The sequence below is a fragment of the Anoplopoma fimbria genome, chromosome 11 (assembly GCF_027596085.1).
Source record: "Anoplopoma fimbria isolate UVic2021 breed Golden Eagle Sablefish chromosome 11, Afim_UVic_2022, whole genome shotgun sequence".
Taxonomy (NCBI): Eukaryota; Metazoa; Chordata; class Actinopteri; order Perciformes; family Anoplopomatidae; genus Anoplopoma; species Anoplopoma fimbria.
In genome coordinates this window covers 9,495,849-9,513,812 of record NC_072459.1, presented here as the reverse complement: position 1 = coordinate 9,513,812, position 17,964 = coordinate 9,495,849, and the positions used below count along the sequence as shown (strand labels likewise).

The 17,964-nt window shown below is 41.8% G+C and overlaps 1 protein-coding gene across 3 annotated transcripts; it reads left to right on the top strand.

The window, feature by feature from the left end:
• The first annotated feature begins 60 nt into the window (after positions 1 to 60).
• LOC129098597 (TOM1-like protein 2) lies at positions 61 to 17,268 on the top strand. Of its 3 annotated transcripts, XM_054607652.1 has the most exons (16): positions 61 to 155; positions 4,651 to 4,735; positions 6,131 to 6,209; positions 6,609 to 6,758; positions 7,321 to 7,455; positions 7,539 to 7,688; positions 7,939 to 8,055; positions 8,931 to 9,064; positions 9,646 to 9,688; positions 10,593 to 10,764; positions 11,183 to 11,297; positions 12,105 to 12,180; positions 13,086 to 13,160; positions 15,729 to 15,788; positions 16,371 to 16,407; positions 16,501 to 17,268. In XM_054607652.1, the coding sequence occupies exons 1-16, from the start codon at positions 104 to 106 to the stop codon at positions 16,671 to 16,673; spliced, it is 1,653 nt and encodes a 550-aa protein (XP_054463627.1). In that variant the 5' UTR covers positions 61 to 103; the 3' UTR covers positions 16,674 to 17,268. The 3 variants fall into 3 exon arrangements, with proteins under 3 accessions (XP_054463627.1, XP_054463625.1, XP_054463626.1); XM_054607650.1 differs by lacking the exon at positions 13,086 to 13,160; XM_054607651.1 differs by lacking the exons at positions 13,086 to 13,160; positions 15,729 to 15,788.
• The last annotated feature ends 696 nt before the right edge of the window (positions 17,269 to 17,964 follow it).

Here is a 17,964-nt window from a genome sequence, read left to right as displayed (position 1 = left end):
CTCCTTCTGATGGACCAATAGGATTCCTCTGTGGGCGGGGCTTGGTAGATCCACCTCTGGGCCTCAGCCTCTGTCATTCCCGAGCGGATTGTTTGTTGTCAAAATGGAGTTCTTACTTGGAAATCCGTACAGCACTCCCGTTGGCCAATGTATAGGTACGTTATTCTTGAAATTATATTCATTAGAGATGTGATACTTTTCTCCAATATACATCATGTGAACGTGGGCAGACATTTGGTGTTTAACAGTGCTAAAATAGCAAGCTAGCGAGCATCATCGCAGCAAACGTCATCTACTTAGAATTAGCTTTCGGCTAATGTTAGCCAGCTAACCTGCCTAATTTAACAAGTGCTTTACGGCAAATCAGTCGTAATGTATGGAGACAAATGCAATGCACTTCTAAAGGGAATCAGATAAGAGGGGATGTCGTGGGTTACGTCTGTGTAGTGACATGGCTTAAAGTGTCTGGTTACATATTCCCTTAGTTCCTGATCAATAGTTGACCACTTCGCATGGTGGTCAGCCTTGTTGGCTTTCGTTTTTACATCCTAGGGCTTTGTGCTGTGGTGCCTGACATGTGGTCCACCACACCCCTTTGGTGTGGTTGCATTTATCTTTGCATTTTGCTCTTTTGTTTTTTTTTGTTGTTGTTGCAAAACTGATAAACAAACCTCTGAGATTAAAAACAGTTTTCATCAAGGCTTTTCTATCATGACAGAATGATTTACAGTACCAGTCAAAAGTGTGGACACACCTTCTCATTCAATGGTTTTTCTTTATCTTTATTTTTTATCTACATTGTAGATTAATATTGAAGACATCCAAACTATGAAGGAACACATATGGAATTATGTGGTAAACAAACAAATGCTCAACAAAACAGAATATGTTTTATATTTTACATTCTTCAAAGTAGTTGAATGAGAAGGTGTGTACAAACTTTTGACTGGTACTGTATATAAGGAGAATAGATTTCCTGTGATGTGTTTGGTCTGATAATGTTACATTGTTGTCTGGGTTTAACAGTTACATTTTCTTTTATGCTGCTTGTTAACATATCAGTTTAATTCAAATGTAATTGGCTCATTGATGAGAAACTATTCTCTCTAGATTGCCTGACTATCACCCACCCCACTAAACTTAGCAACAACAACATCATTACTGTTTATTCCCTTTTTAAATCCTCCATCTTTGGTTCTCATTGATACTTTCCTACCTTGACTTGACTCCTGTTTAACACAGTCTTTGCTTGACTCTAATAACATGTACCCTCTTTATTTATAAACTGTTTTGAATTGATTTCCAATGTCAGTGTTTATGCAGTTGTGTGAATGACCCCAAACTATTTTAAGCAGCATTTCCTGCTTTCATTTATGTTTAGTGGCGTCCCTGCAAAACAGATGTGGAATAAACATCTCTCACAATGTTGATCTTGAAGTGAATGCAGCAGCTTCACAGAAGCCTTTGTTGACATATTTCTTCTGTTAGTACTACTCTTTTATAAATACGAGCCTGTCTATGCAGATGACAGACTCTCTCATGTTGTTAGCTTACCTGTATTTCAGTTCCTAGTGATAGAAGGCATATTACCATGCAATGCTTTAATCGAGCTTCTAAGTGCACTGGATAGAAAGTTTGGAGGATGGACGTTTATGGGAGTTGGATGGCATTTGAATTATCCACTGGCCTGGGTAATTGTTGGCCTTCACCCACTGCTCAGCTGCTTTTGTGCCAAGTCATTCACAGCGGCTCTCAGCATTTTGTTTCTGTAGAGGTCTTTCTAGGTCATGCCAGGGTTTGTAGGCAGCACTTCTTGGATATCCTCATTTCACAGAGACAACTGTATCTCCAGTTCGATCTCTCCGGTTGAGTTGCTGCACTGCGCTGAGTTGTTCAGCCGTCTGTCTGTTTGGCTGTTGCGGGGGTATTGTACACCACAGCAGCAGGGCGAAGGATCAGCTTACATGAAACATTCGGAGAGAGATCGACAGAACAGATGCTGACGGATGCATTGTGAGGAACTTTATAGAGCTACTTCATTTCCTAAGTGACTGAGAAGGTGAAGGAGAAGGTGGTGCAGGGGTTAGAGGTGGTGAATGGATTTTCTTTTCTCCTTTTTATTGCATTTTGTCAGTCGGTGTGTGGTATTTGCAATGTAAAAAATTCATTTACAGATTTCGTCTGGTTGGAACAAAATAAATTTCAATGCACCGTGAATGAAGATGATACAATAACAGTTTTAATGAAGCACTGTTTGTTGGGGAATCCAACAAACAGTGCTTCAAGGTCAGCGTGTTTGTCAGTTTGCCATGTCATCTTTTTATACATCGCTAGTATCCGCTGACTGTTTTCCATCGCAGAACATCACACAAGAATCAGAAGTAAAAAATAGAATTTCTTCAACTATTTGACTGATGGAGGTTCCTCTGAATGCTGTTAATACTATGCTAAAGAGCTCTGAAGCCATTTCTAATATTTAGTCAACCGACTTTTGACTAGCAGCTTTTTCGAAACGTCTGCTACAACTAAGGTGCTTAGTGGAGGAAGAAGTGAGCAAAGACCAAGGACAAATGGAAAAATGTCAAGGGAAAGGAAAGGTCTTTAAAGGACATATAAATGTTTAGAGGTGGGGCCAGAGAGGGCCTGAGATTTGTGGCTTTGTTGGCAGCGGATGGCACAGCCTGCCACCATTAAAGCCATGTGATCGACTGGCTGCACTGGTCGATTCCCAGGACCGGGAGGATAGACACACACCATGAATGAATGCACTCAGAGGGCATTTAACTTCATTAGCAAGGCTCTGATTGTTCAGCATCGTTCCAGCTCATTTCACATGGAGAGAGATCATTTTTTTCGTGTCTCTTTCATCCGCTGCCACCTCGCGCTTTACCCCGTCATGACCTGACAATCCATTAAGGAGATTACATGGGATATCCCAGTGGCCGTACCTGGTTTAGTTTAGTTAAGACTTATGCATTATGTGCAGCCTAACACAAGACACAAGCACAGTGTTTGTAAGAGCTGCTCATGTTCAAATTCATTTTTATTTTCTAAAATGTTATATGTGTGTTTGTAGACGGGACTCGGATAAAAAAATAATAAAACAGAAGCCTGTCTCTCTGTGCTTGCCCAGTCTGTGACAAGTTGATTAGAGCTGTGAGATAGAGCATGAATAAGTCATTTCTGTCTGGCTTGTCCAATGTTGAGCCTCCCAAAAGGAAGGCACACGGCCCAGCGAGAGGCTCTTGGCCCGGGCATGACAGCCTGCTCCGGGCCTCCGGGCTTCAGGGAGAGAAGTTCCTTCTGTCCGAGCTTAACAATCGTCTAATGAGAATCAATTGTGTGTCAGTCACAGAAAAAAACGGTCACAGCTCTCTCCGGTATAAAAAAACCTTTTTTTTTTGTTTCACTGTGAAATTCACCCCAGATGACAAGCGATTCCTGAAAGATATATCAGCTTTCACTGACATGACGGATGGATTCAGGGGCCGGCAGAGGAAGGAGGAGATGGAGCGCAGTGATGACTGCAGTGCCAGTTCATCACTGTAGCTCCTCACAGTCTGGATCACGTTATTTCCTGGCTGTTGCCACAATGCTAATAAATAGGGTGGAGTTTAAAAGCCTCTTTGGCTTCGTTTTTTTCAGCTGATATACCAGTTATGAGAACACAGCCACATCTCACCCACACCCAGCTCTTTTCATCCCAGTCCTTCTGATGGATTAGTTTCCAGTAGAGCTATCAATAGTTCTGCTTACACAGACGGTCCACGCCTCAGAAAGAAAAACTATAAAGAAACAAAGCATGTTCGCCTGAATTTACAACAGCTCTAGTAGAAGTGTTTGTCGGTTTTATTATGTTATTATTCTGATTATCATTTCCCTCATTTTTACTGTCATTTTGTCAAGTTATTCTTGACAAAACCAGAACAAAATACATTCAAGCAAGACCTGAAAACATGTGTTTTCTTCGTCATCTTCATTCTATGAGCGATGGGATTCTGCATGTGCACAGTCAGCATCTCTGTCAGTAAAAGATGACGTCGCATACTGTGCACCAATCAGAATTCAGCAACACCTGCCAAGGTTATAGGTGCTTTTAAGTGCCGCAAAGCACGGTCGGCCGAATGAAGAACGACATTAGAGAGAGAGACATTGCTCACTGAGGTCTGTCACCACTGGCTGACTTGCTTACACAACAGTTTTGACTTTGGATGTTATGTAAACCACGGGTCGCTTTAATTAGTGTGCATCGACTTCAGCACAGGCCACAACCAAGCCTGACCGAAATTCAGCTCCATGCTTACTAGAGACAGGTGGCAGGCTGTAAACACTGGATTCCAGTTCCAGCCTCCCTCAAGTTTATGTTGTCGAGAAGCCAAGATTTATTAATCACTATTATAAAACTAAAACTCAACAGGCAGCTGTGTGTATTCATTTCTGCATTTTAGCTGACATTATGTCGGGTTGTAAACAATGTCAGGTCTGTGTAAAGAGACATCAGCTTCCTGTCTCACAACACATGATACTGTAAATGAAATAAAAACTGATGTTTTTTTTTAATTTGTGTGTACTTGTGTAAAAAAAGAAAGAAAGAAAGAAAGAAGAAATAACATAATATAAACAATCTTTTTTGTGTGTGTTTTCCTCCAGAGAGGGCCACAGATGGAGGCCTACAGAATGAGGACTGGGCCCTCAACATGGAGATCTGCGATATCATAAACGAGACAGATGAGGGGTGAGCTTATTCTTCTACAAGTTAATCATTGTTGGGTTATCATTTGCTTCATTAACATTTTGTAGGAAAATACTTCTGGTCCCTGAACTGTTCAGTCCCACAACTTAATGGATCTGTCATTGTTTTGTCACGCTGGCTGACTGAGTGACTGGATACACTGACTACCACTGTGCTTCACCAACAGACACCACACCACAGAAAGCCTTTTGTTTTCTCTAGGTGTCACTGACTGAATGAATTCATTAATGAAATCCGTATGTCAGCCTCCTGCATTAAAACTATTATATAAGACACAATGTAGATTCTGCATCTTACGTGAGGCCATAAGATACAACAGATATTAGTATTCAAAATATGGTGATCACTTGTATCCTAGAAGAAGTTGTTAGTTCACCGACAGTAAGGCATATTAATCAGACTGTTTTGTTTCTCTAAATAAATGTAGTCGTCAAGGCATCCCAGCCAATATCGTCGTTATGAAGAGAGTGTTTTTTTTTTCTTTCATTAGGAATAATGGAATCTGTATTTTTCCATTTTCCCTCAACACTTTCCTTTCTCTCTCTTTTTTCCCCTGCTTTTCACATTCTTCATGCCTACACACACTCATTGTCTTGGCATGCAACATGGGGGCTCTCTGTCACAAACACACACACACACACACACACACACACACACACACACACACACACACACACACACACACACACACACACACACACACACTGACTGAGGGTTTTCAGCTTCACAGAACACAGAACTTCTTGTCTTCAAGATGTTTCAGCGAGTTAGACAATGTCTGGTTGGCTCCAGAGTCAGACTGGAGGTTCTACAAGTGATAATGACATTTTCTAAAGAACATATGGTGTCTTAACACGTGCTACAGGGTGCTGGAACAAGATATAATAAAGCAGATGATCCATCCAAAAAAAACAAAAAAAACAACTGACACTGAATCAGAAACACACACACATACAAAGTGCTGTTCGAGGAAGCTATCAGACTTTGTGCGCCATCTTTATCCCTTTCCGTGTACTTCAGCTCCCTACACTCACAAACATATTTCATAGCTCATGAAGGAGTTTATAAAAAAGCTCATTCAACTCATCTGCAGTGAAGAGACGGGCAGTGTGAGGCAGGAAGCCAACTTGAAGTCGTATCACATGGACAGCTTTGATCTTGCCTTGGGAGAAAAAAAGTCACTCAAAAAGAAAAGAGGGGAAGCAGATGGTTTGACTGCACTTCTCTGTCTTAGTCGAACAGCTACTCCGACAGACTGACTGGCATCTGTTATTGTGGCACGGGAAAATAATTCATTCCTGCAAAGTCAAAGATGTTATGCCTACTCTCAGCTGGGGTGCTTCATCCAGCTGTGTCTCCGCTGCTGTTTCCCTCCAGGCCAAAAGACGCCATGCGGGCACTGAAGAAGAGACTCGGTGGCAACAAGAACTACAGAGAAGTGATGCTGGCGCTGACGGTGAGAAGTTCTGAGCGTTTTTTTTATCGTAAAAATAGCGTTGTTGCTTTCCAATGTGTGTAGGCCACATGATAGGAACTCACCTGGGATATAACTTGACCTCTCCAGATCTTCTGTTTTTGTCTCAGTCGATTTATTCTGCTATACGTCTCCTCCTGGCCTCCTTCAGGGCGGTGTATTCCTGTCTGATTTTGCTCCACTTTCACGTTGTTCATAGCAGCCATGCCTTTTGAGCTGTGTTCACATCCACCCACATATTTTAAGCTCTGCTAGTTAAAAGCCCCTGTGGATGATGAAAGCGCTCTTGACTGCCTCTCACAAACTTTCCTGCTTTCCAGTTCCATTTCTTTTTTTAATTGCCAGGCTTCTGTCTCTGTTTAATCTTCTCCCTCTCTGCAGGTTTTGGAGACATGTGTGAAAAACTGCGGTCACAGGTTTCATATCCAGGTGGCCAACAGAGATTTCATCGATGGTGTGTTGGTCAAAATCATCTCCCCCAAAACCAATCCTCCAACCATCGTACAGGACAAAGTGCTGGCGCTCATACAGGTATTCAGCCTTTTTGTTTTCTCAATGTATTTAGTTTACGCTTTAACTGGCTATTACGTGTGTCTGAAATTCTGTAATGCATCATGAAATAATGTTGTTAAAAGACAGTTGTCCCGCTTAGTGTGATGGTAAACGGCAGCAAGTAGGTCAGTGCTGGTCTCTGTGAAGCCAGGTGGGTGCTGCGTGTTCCACTTCCCAGGCGTTGCACTACCAACTTCAGCCTCTTAACCCTAACCTGAGGTCATCTCGGCCAACAGGTGGTGCACTCCGTCTCTCGCTCACCTGATTATTTATAGGGATTTGTGGAAGGAGACTCCTCTTGTAGATCCTGTCTTTCCGTTATTTGTTGGGTCTAATAACCATCCTCCAAGAGAGTCTCTCAGAGGATGGACTTCCTTGACCAATCATTTTTATTTTTTTGTTAATGATTTGCAAACAAGGCGTGATGAAAAACCTTGTTTCTGCTGATATTGTGAAGTAAAAAGACTATTTAGTCTAGTTTAGTTATTGTACGTCACAATGTGTGTGTGTGTGTGTGTGTGTGTGTGTGTGTGTGTGGCAGGCCTGGGCTGATGCCTTCAGAAGTAGCCCCGATCTTACTGGTGTGGTCCACATTTATGAGGAGCTGAAGAGGAAAGGCCTTGAGTTCCCCATGGCCGACCTGGATGCATTGTCTCCCATCCACACACCACAGAGGGTGAGAAGAAACAAACACAAATACAGCACAAACACGTGTATTTTCACAAATAAATGTCTTTAAAGGTATTTTTTTCCTCCCAGGGTGCACCAGAGGTGGACCCAGCTATGATCAAGTACCTAGCCCCGGTTTCACCCGCTGCCGGGCCTCCTATACCGGCCCCGATCCCCATCCTGACCCCTGCCTCTACCACACCGGCTGTTCCAAGCCCCATCACAGCGACCCCTGAACAGGTGAGGGGCTCCAACAGCAACCTATGACCCCATAAAAAAAATCAACTTTCTGCTGCTTGTAAAGTTGTTGTCATTATAGCAGATGTATCCAGAGTTTAGCAATTCATTTGTGCAGTTTGTAGATTAAAGCAGATTACAAGATTTTAGCTGGACATCACGACCAAACTAAATCAACTGCCTTTCGAAGAACATCTGCTGCACTGCTGATACTGAATGTGTACAAATGACCTCTGACCTTCTGTGCTTTTAGATCGCCCGGCTGCGCAGTGAGCTGGACGTAGTGAGAGGAAACACCAAAGTCATGTCGGAAATGCTCACAGAGATGGTCCCTGGGCAGGAAAGTGCCTCTGACCTAGAACTGCTTCAGGTAAGAGGCTCATGAATACATAATGAGGTCTACTGTGCTTTAACCAACGATGTGCCGGACATGACTTTAAATTTGTCATCAGTTAAGAGTTAATTATTACAGAAATAAATCTGACCTAATGGGTTTTAATGTGGATTTTGAGTTGAACATGACGGGAAAATCCAAATCTGAAGACGATTTTGTGCAAGCAAATTTGTTTTTAGTTTTTTTCCCTTCTTTATATGAAAGGGTCTCTCAAGATATATAAATGTATATAGGCTCGGGCAAACTATTTTACTATACGAGTTCCCAACACACTGTAAAATATGTAAATTCAGAAAGCAGAAAGCTTTCCAACATGGCATGTCAACTGTAAAGTGTTGGAATTATTTTCAACCACCAGGGGGCGTAGTCGCTTTAGTTTTCAGTGGAAATGCTCAACTTGCCCACAACATATCAGGAGCTGGTTTGCTGTGGGAAAATTCCTTGAATTGGTAATTAACCAGTCGTAGAGAAAATCTCTTAATCTCCTAAGAGAAAATCCTCTCAGGTATTTGTTTCAATTTTAAGGATCTCGCCCTGTGCTAAGATGCCCGATGCCAGTTGTAATTGTCATGTGCTTTTCCTTACACTTTCTTTCTTTTCCCAGCTGCTAAATTAAAGTTTTTACAAATTTGAGCAAATATTTCTGTCTGTGCTCAAAAGTGATTGCCTTGTTAAGAAAAATATACGTAGATTATATCGATTGTGCATTTAATTTCCCCATATGCCGTATAATGTATGTGTCTGCCAAATATTTTTTAATTCATTATAGTTTATTCTTTCTCCGGTTGTTACTATCCGTTCAGTCCTCAATGAATCTATTGATCAATCTGTTGATGTGCCTCCCTCTCCAGGAGCTGAACAGAACATGCAGGGCCATGCAGCAGAGAGTGGTGGAGCTGATTTCACGAGTCTCTAACGAGGAAGTGACCGAGGAGCTGCTACACGTCAACGACGACCTCAACAACATTTTCCTCCGATATGAGAGGTACGGTCAATCAAACACTCCATCAGAATTTATTTTTTATAGCACAACAAGGGCTTCAGAAGAGAGACCGAGTGTGCGCACATTCACGCAAAAATAAATACTAAGGTCACATGACTGACGGTGTGGGATGTAAGAGTTTTTGGTAATCTTTAAATTATCTTGGATGCTAGTACAACGTTTGCCTGTCCTACGGAACCAGATGTTTTTGCCAGCCCAATTTGTAAGATTAAAACTTGGAACAAATGTTAAATGAATAAATGATTTCTTCTTGTTAGAACTGTATCTCAATTCATGCTTTTAAGAGGAGGACGGTGTAATTAAACCCCTGCTTGCCGATGAAAAATCAAATTTTTGAGAACGCATGCTCAACACAGATTGAACACAATTTTTGCAATTTAAAACATCACAAAGTTACAGAGCTCGTGTGAAGACTCGATCCTTTTAAACATTCTGCCGCTTCAAACTGGTAAAATGTCTCTTTCATGAGGTTTACTGAAGATGAAAGATGTGTAAGCATTTGAAACCCTGCAAAACTTGTGGTAAAAAAAAACATTCAAAGCTTTTTTTTGTGCTGCTCACAGGTACGAGAGGTACAGGACGGGTAGAGCGGCACAGAACAACGGGGTGAGTACCATCAACTCAAAGTCTGTGTTCAAAGAGCGGAAATCAAACACCCCAAAAATGTCTTAGAATCGCATGTTTTCAGAAATGTTTTTATTACATCTGCATTTGCATCACCTGTGTCAGTTTGTCCAACATTGATGATGCTATGAGGGATGTTTCAGACAAATCCGTCCACATGGCCCTTATAGTATCTGAATTATTTATCACTATTTATGATAGCATACACGATCCACTGCAGCATTAACACTTAATGAAAGTGGATTTGCATATTTAGCTTTATCAAAAACTGGACGAGCAAAGCGGAGCAAGTCCCAATCTGCCATCTAGAGTGTACATTTGCCAGTATCAGTGGTTTGCCAGAGGAGTCGGAGCATCTCTCACCACGTCCCACATAGCTGTTTGTGTTTGCATTCTGTTGATCTTTCTGTGTGCTCTGTCTGTTTGTGTTGTCGCCAGCTGATGGAGGCAAGTATGGTGCCAGTACCAGGTTCAATCCTAGCCAATGTGCTGGGATGAAACCGAGTGATGAATGTTAACACGTCTGCTTAACGGAGCTGAAGCTTAGACCCATCAGTAGCACCGTGTGAAGCTAGATGCTAAATGTCCTCCCCCTTCCCTCCGTCTTGCCTTCTGTCTCACACATCTGAAGTCTTGTGCAGATGTTCATGCAACCCTCCGTACTGTTCCTGTGCTCTCCGATCCACATCTACTGACCCCTCAATGTTGTCGCAAATTGTGTAAATAGTCCATCCTGTAGCATTTCAGTAGATGCAGTGTCTTCTCTCTGTAAACAAGGATAAACACTCAGTACTATAATTTCCATCAAAAACATATACGCTTCTAGTTTCTGCTTGAACTGAATTGTTGACGGCCGTCTCGTTTCCTCTCTCTGCTCCCTTTTCAGATGTTGAATGAGGCCACAGAGGACAACCTGATAGACCTTGGCCCAGGCTCCCCTGCTGTGGTCACGCCCAGGAACAGCTCCAGCCCTCCGCCCAAAACAATCGCCGGGGCAACTGCCTCCCCGGCCCATAACCCCACCACGGCCTCTCTTGCGTCTGCACTAGCTTGTATTGGTAAGAAACAAACCAAAAAAAAGGGCATCAAGTCTGTTTTTCCAGATTGGATAAAAAAAAGGATTGTGCTCCAACTATCATACTCATACACTCTCTATTACAAGAGCTGTAACATCCCTTCTCGGCAGTCTCTCTAGACCTGGCATTGGAGAAACAGCAGAGTGTAAAAAAAGCTCATAATCGTGCTACTAATGGGAAATGAGCCCAGCAACATAACTCATTGCTGGACACTCTTCCCCGGCAGTGCTAGCTCCCCTGTTGGTCACTAGTCACAAAGTCTCTGCATGTTATAATACTCTAGATGTATATCTGTTCTGTTCTGAATCTAACTTCATAATCCTCCATCCCCTTCTTTCTCCCTCCTCTCCTCTCTCTTCCCCCCCCTTCTCTACTCCCCTCTCTTGCCGTCCGTCTCCAGATGTAGCTTCAGACAGCGTGAGCGGGACTCTGTCCTCTCTACCAGGCCGCAACCAGGACGACTTCGACATGTTTGCCCAGACCAGGACCAGCTCTTTGGCCGAGCAGCGCAAAAAGTAGGTCAAGATTTAATTTTGCTTCCGGGGGGCAGCCCAGATCGTCACATGTTTTTATTCAGGATGTCATTTATTCTAATTAAATGGCTATTCATCACCACTTTTTATATCCAAACAAAATCTACCCATGGCGCCTTTTTGAGGTTTTATGATGAAGTTTAAACTTTTTGCTGTGCCCACTGTAAGCTGCACTCACTACATCATCTTATGTGAATTTTTCCCTCCCGACATTTGCCAAACTGTCTTTTGAATACCTCCAGTGTATGGATGTTGAGCTGGTATTTTAAATTGAACATTAAGGTGGAGCACTAAAAATGATAAAGTAAGGGTATGGCACACAAATTTCCCAGTTGAGAAAAATGTGTAATGTGAGATTTTCTCTTCCTTGCTGCATGACTTTCTTGTCGATTAAGTCAAAATTACTTTTTCTGGAGAAATTGGTTCTTTTGCCTCCTTCTCCAGTACTATGGATTTGTTCCTGCTCTTGAGGAATGCTGCAAAATTGCATTTTGGGGTATCTGGTGTCTGAGTTTGTGCCACAAAACAGCAACATCCCTGCTGGCCAGAGACGTTTTTGCATTTAATTTCCCTCTCTCTCCTTCTCCACTGTGCTGCCTCATAACAGCAAAATGACCCAAAATAATATGAAAACTCTTATCAAACCCCAGTGTTGCTGTTTTTGAAAAATCTCATGTAATGGTGGCATTTGACCAGACATTTATGGAAAATAAAATATTATAATATAATATTGTATTATATTATAAATTTTTCATTATCTTAACGATGCTGTTTATGTTTTGTGCGCAGTGTAAAGTACGAGGACCCTCAGGCTCTGGGTAGCCTGGCCTCGGCTCTGGATGTGAGACAACAGAACACAGGAGGGGTGAGTTCACTGATGCCTGTAGTTTGATACGGCGTTCACCCATGTATGCAGTGTGGGTGTTGTGTAGTTCACATGGCTGATGAGCCTTCCCTGCACCAGTCTGTCCTCAGCCCTCGGTCTCTCCCTGCATGTGATGGTCCGTGACACTGTATGTTCTACAGTCCGGTGCAGTGTTACTTGAGCTTTGATCAAACAAAAAGGGCGTAGGGTTGTGAATTAACTTTTGCTATTACTGAATAAATATCTTGAAATGTGGTAACTGTTCAAGTGTTAAGCCGACTATAAGTGAGTAGTCAAAAGATTATTTAAATATAAGTTCTAGCTGTTTTGTCCTTAACTAAAAAAAACAAGGATTTTTCATTGTTCAAACCAGATATCAGTACTTTTTTAGTTTGGTCTTCTCTTTAATTAAATAAAAAGAAAACTCCACCCAATCACTTTGTACAGAAAATCAAACTGTAGTCGTTCCTCCTGTCGGAGCACACATTGCAATATATTTGCAACTCTGCACTATGTACACAGACAATTTCTTAACTGCCATACACACACACACACACACACACACACACACACACACACACACACACACACACACACACACACACACATGATTGCGCATACCATCTCTTTTTTTAGTTACGCTAGGTGCCCTATGCCTCGTACAGTGCTTTCACTTGAGGGAGTTCAACGTTTTTTTCCCCCCTTTTTATTTTCCTCATTTCCATCGTTATGGAATCAGCCTTTCACCGTTTTCTTACGTTCTCACCTCTTTTTCTCCTTAAAATGACGGCCATCTCTTGCATATTTGACTTCTCTGTCTCTCTCTCTGCACTGTGTGCTATGCTGTGGTTGCGGCCTGCTACCTTTCTTCTCTTGTGTAAGGTGTTGTTCTGTTGTTGATTCAGCTGAGGGTAAAAGGGGATGATAACCCAGCAGATCAGGAGCTGCCCATAGACAGCTGGCTTATTACCCAAGGAATGGTGAGGACTCCATCCTCAGTGTGTCCTCCTACCCCTCCCCCGTGTCCACCCTCCCCCCTGCTCTCAACCTCCTGCGGCATCATCCATAACCCTCATTTAGCCTCATCTCATAGCTCCATCCTGGAATGACCAAACAAGCCCATACCAAGTTTTTTGCACCGAAGGACATCCACGTCCATGTCAGTACAGACGTTGTACTCTAGTTTTGGGCCATATGATGATATTGGATCTATTTGAGTTTTGATCTTTTGAAGTGGGGTTGTTTGAGGTACTTACCATAGCCAGCAAAGCAATGTACTGCTAAAGGTATTTTATCACTTAAAAAAAATGTACATCAGTTTAGGTGTATGCTATATTTAGGATATGTTCACTGCTTCACTTTGCTGTCAGACAGCCCTTTTTGACGGGGAGCTGAAGCCATTATTCATTCTTGCTTCAAAGCCACTAGACTCCCTTGACAAAAACATCAATTTTACCCGCAGAACATGGAAGTTACTATATTGCTATTTACTGCTCCCTCGATCAGTGAGTTTGTTTGTGTTACTGTGTGACTTTGGTGTTTTAAACGGTCAGTTAGGATTCACTTAAGTGACACAATAACAGCACCTCATACAACCCCACTTCAAAATATACAAAATAGCCCTTTAAGGCGTTAGCAGTTTGTCATCCAATGCTGACTTTGCTCACATGCTTCTGCTGACATAGCCATCTCTTTAATATCTGTTTTATTGGTTGTATTATGTAATTGCAGGCCTCTTGCAAATCAATAAACAATACTTTTTTATGGCAAAAGTTTGCATGGTGAAGCAAGCTTGATTAGTTCAGTATTAAGTATTTAATTCATTGCATTAACCAAAAAAATACATTTTCTGGTATTTTACTGATACAACCAGTTTATTTATTACGTTTCAACAAATCAATATGTATTGGTGCAGTGATATTAAATTACTTTATTATATTGCCCGCCTTCATTGCACTCCACTTACATGGACACTATACATTAAACCCGTTACTGCCGTTTCCACTTTAAGGCCAACCCCTTTATAGACTCGTTAATGAGCTTGACGGGTCACCAGGAACTTCCTTCAGCTTGATTCATCTCTTAACAGTCACGCACTAAAACAGCAGGGAAGTACAAATACTTCTGCTACACAGCACGGTTAAATCAACAGTGATGAACATTGTTAAAGTACTGACAACATATCAATCAAGTGTAATGAAATAAGCAAAGGGGTGGTGGTTTGCTGTGTAGTGGAGAGTATTTGTCAGTTGTCCTCTAACTGTCTTTGGATCTTAAATAATACACTAGATGTACGTAACGACAAACTGACACATCTCACCCTAACCAGAAATAGATCATCTAACATATGGATCGGTAGTTTTAATATTTCTAACACTAACAATTAAGTTAATATTATGACTGAATATTTGAGTGTAAATTTTAAATAAAACTTTGAACTTTTATCAGTGTGAGTCATGATAAGAACAGACCTCTTATTTCACACTTTTCTACAGCATTTTCTCTCCCGTTCACACAGCTGCATGTGTTTTTTTTTTCTTCCTATGAATGACTTTCACTCTCCTGGCCTTTCATTTTGAAAAGCTCCTTCATTGTCTTAACTGTGACCTCACGAGGAAACCCCATGCGTGTTCTCGCAGTCTACAGCAGGGTCTCAGGAAAAGTTTTCTTTTTTTCTCAATTCAAGTTTGATATCAGTTCGACGTCAAATGTGGACTTTGACTTCACCGCAGTGTAGGGATGTAGAAGAGTATAAACACAGTGCCTTTTCTGCTTTTGTAAACAAAAAGCATGCACACAACTTTAGCAATTTCCCAGAATGCTACTCATCATGGATGGACACGAGAAAGTTTCCTTTTTCAACAGAATATATAGTGCAACACACTCTCCCAGCAGTCCTGATTCACTGTGAATCATTGGTGCCCACACAAACATAAAACCCAAACGCACACCCTCGACCCTGAGGTGGCTTCATCACATCATCAGTCACTGCACGCCATGCAGCATTCATATGTGCAGCGTGTTTGCGTGTGTGCAGTGTGTGTGTGCTCCATGTATGTGTATGCCGTGGGATTGCCCCGCCTCTCGACGGTCCCTGTGCTTTCAGCTTTTCCCAGCCAATCAATCTCTTAATCACGTTCAAGCGATTTGCTAATTAACTAATGATGTGGAATAATTAACACTGCTGTGTGACATTAGTCGGCAGCTGTTAAGCCATGTCAGCACTTCACAACTAATGAGAACAATACACAACCTGGGAACTCCTGAATTCATTGAAGACAGCTGAGTAGCAGATTGTTGCACATGATAAAACAATAAGAGCACGGGCTTGAGAGGGGTCGAGTGTGTCTTTTGTTCTCATTTTGATTTATTTTCATTTGAATCATCTTCCTCTCCGAGCCTTTGTTGACTTCTGTTCTTGTGATTTTTTTTGTTTGTTTTTGTTTGTGTGTGTGTTACAATTTTTCTTTCTGTTGTTGGTGTTGGGTGTCTTTCTGTGGTGTGGCTTTGGTGCTGCCCCTTGGTTTGTCCATGGCTTTGCTCCATAGATCCCTGTATCGCAGTCCTCTGTCATGGATGACATAGAGGAGTGGCTCTGTGCTGACGTGGTGAGCCTTCTTTACCTTGATTTATATCCTTTTTCTCTTCTTTCTCTCTCCCTTCTCACCTCGTTTTTTCTTTTTAATCTTTGATAGCGCATTTCATCCATCTCATATAACTGGATACATTTGACTTTAGTTTCCTTTTCACGTCACTTCCTTTCGTCCACTTCACTTTCACCTCAATGAATTTCCACCAATGACTTCTATAGAACAGTTTGAGGTTTGCCTTACAAATGCTAACAAAGTGCTAATGGTGGTCAAGTTAAAAAGGGAGGGTATGAGCTTCCTTAACATGTGCATGTGGGGGTTGTGGACTCTGGCTCAAGAAGGTTCCTTGTCTTCTTCACCTGTGAAGCGTGTGGAAGGATGCATGATTGACCTTTTTTCTTCATGAGCGACTTTGGATGAACATGGAGTTTGTGTGAACTTAACAGACATTTGACTTGTGTGATGCTTTTGTGTATCAGCTTATTGTGTTGCTGACTGTCCTGAACACTAAGGTTTTCATTGTCTTTTGAAACAGAGACAACTCCATTAATGATGACAATATGTGTGCATTATCTTATGACCTTTTCTTCTTCTCAATAGAAAGGGGATGCTGCCGAGGAAGGGGTGACCAGTGAAGGTATAGTCTGATCGCAGCTGCACATGTTCCACTCGCTCTAATGTCTGTAAAGTTTTGTTGATTTTCACCCTTTTATTAATCTGTTTCTTTCAGAGTTTGATAAGTTCCTGGAGGAGCGAGCAATGGCACCAGACTCTCTGCCATCTCCCCCCGGAGCTAACCCCGCTCACCCCGCTCACCCCGCTCACCCCGCTCACCCCGCTCGTGCCCCTGGCGGCTCCCAAAAGAAGGCCGAGCGGACGGAGGATGCCCTCTTTGCCTTGTAGACTCTTCTCAGAGAACCTCGATGTCTCTCCAGGGGCGTCCAAAGGTCCTCGCCCTAAATGATTCCTCCCTAACAGTCCCTCCAGTCCCATGTCTTCGCTGACTGGCAGTGGTGTAGCGAGTGATCTCCACCTCCTTGTCATTCTGTTGCCACAGTGTTGCTATAACATGCAGAGGTCCAACATGTTTACTGCGCACAGCTGCGTTGCGTTTTACTATATATGGATGTATTAATCTGTTAGTGTGGGATGTACTCCTCGCAGCCCTGCGTCTCATTTGTAACGCTCCACCAAAGGAAGACAAGCTAACCTGTCTGATGTGGTTTAAAAATGTGGTATATTACTGCAAGGTTAATGGAGAAAGATCACTGCAGGTCCATGCATTGGGTCAGAATGGAAGCATACAATTAGGATTACATTGTGTTGTTTGACTACATTCAGCTAATTGATGCATTTATTGTTTTAATGGTTTGTTCTGTACTATGTACTAGCGCTGTGGTTATGGTCGATCCTTGCTTTTTTTCCCTCCACAAAATACTCCAGTTAGAGCTCTAGTCTTGCTTTTATTACTGAGATATATATATATATATATATATATATATATATATATATATATATATATATATGTATGTGGAATGGCAACAGGTTTTATTAACCAATTTGCCTGAGGCTTTTGTTAGCAGGCTAATTTTGCTAACTAGGACTATAATAGCTAAACCGTAGCTACTCTTGATGAGTGTACGCCAGCATTCCTTTTACCAAAGGGAATAAAAAACTAAAATCTAAGAAGCACTAGAAAGGATTCCTTGTTATGTATTTTAAATGGCTAAGGGGAAGGAATGTGCCCATGGAATATTTCCCATCAGGCCTTTCAGACCACTGAAAAGGCTACAACGAATTAGCTGATCTTGAACAATGCAAACACTTTAAGGGGTTCCAAAGAAAATGTAGGCTTTAATGACCAACTAGTATTGAATTTTACCTGTTGAACAACAATCATCTTCACGTGATATAAATGTTAAGGGATTATGACGATTTCCTTCCCCTGCTATATTAACGTCTGTGCACTTTGAAGCAAAAAGAAGTCTGTATTTTTTTTCCCTTTGCGTTTACAAGATGGTTACTATTTAGATTGACTTCATTTTGCACATAACTTTTGTAACTGTGTTATTGCAGGGCTTGTTCACAAAGAGGTGGATGGAATTATAAAAATAACACAGATGCAAGACAGAATATGGCATTTTAATCATCGGCATGACTTAACGCTGGCACAATAATCAACTAACAGACAAAA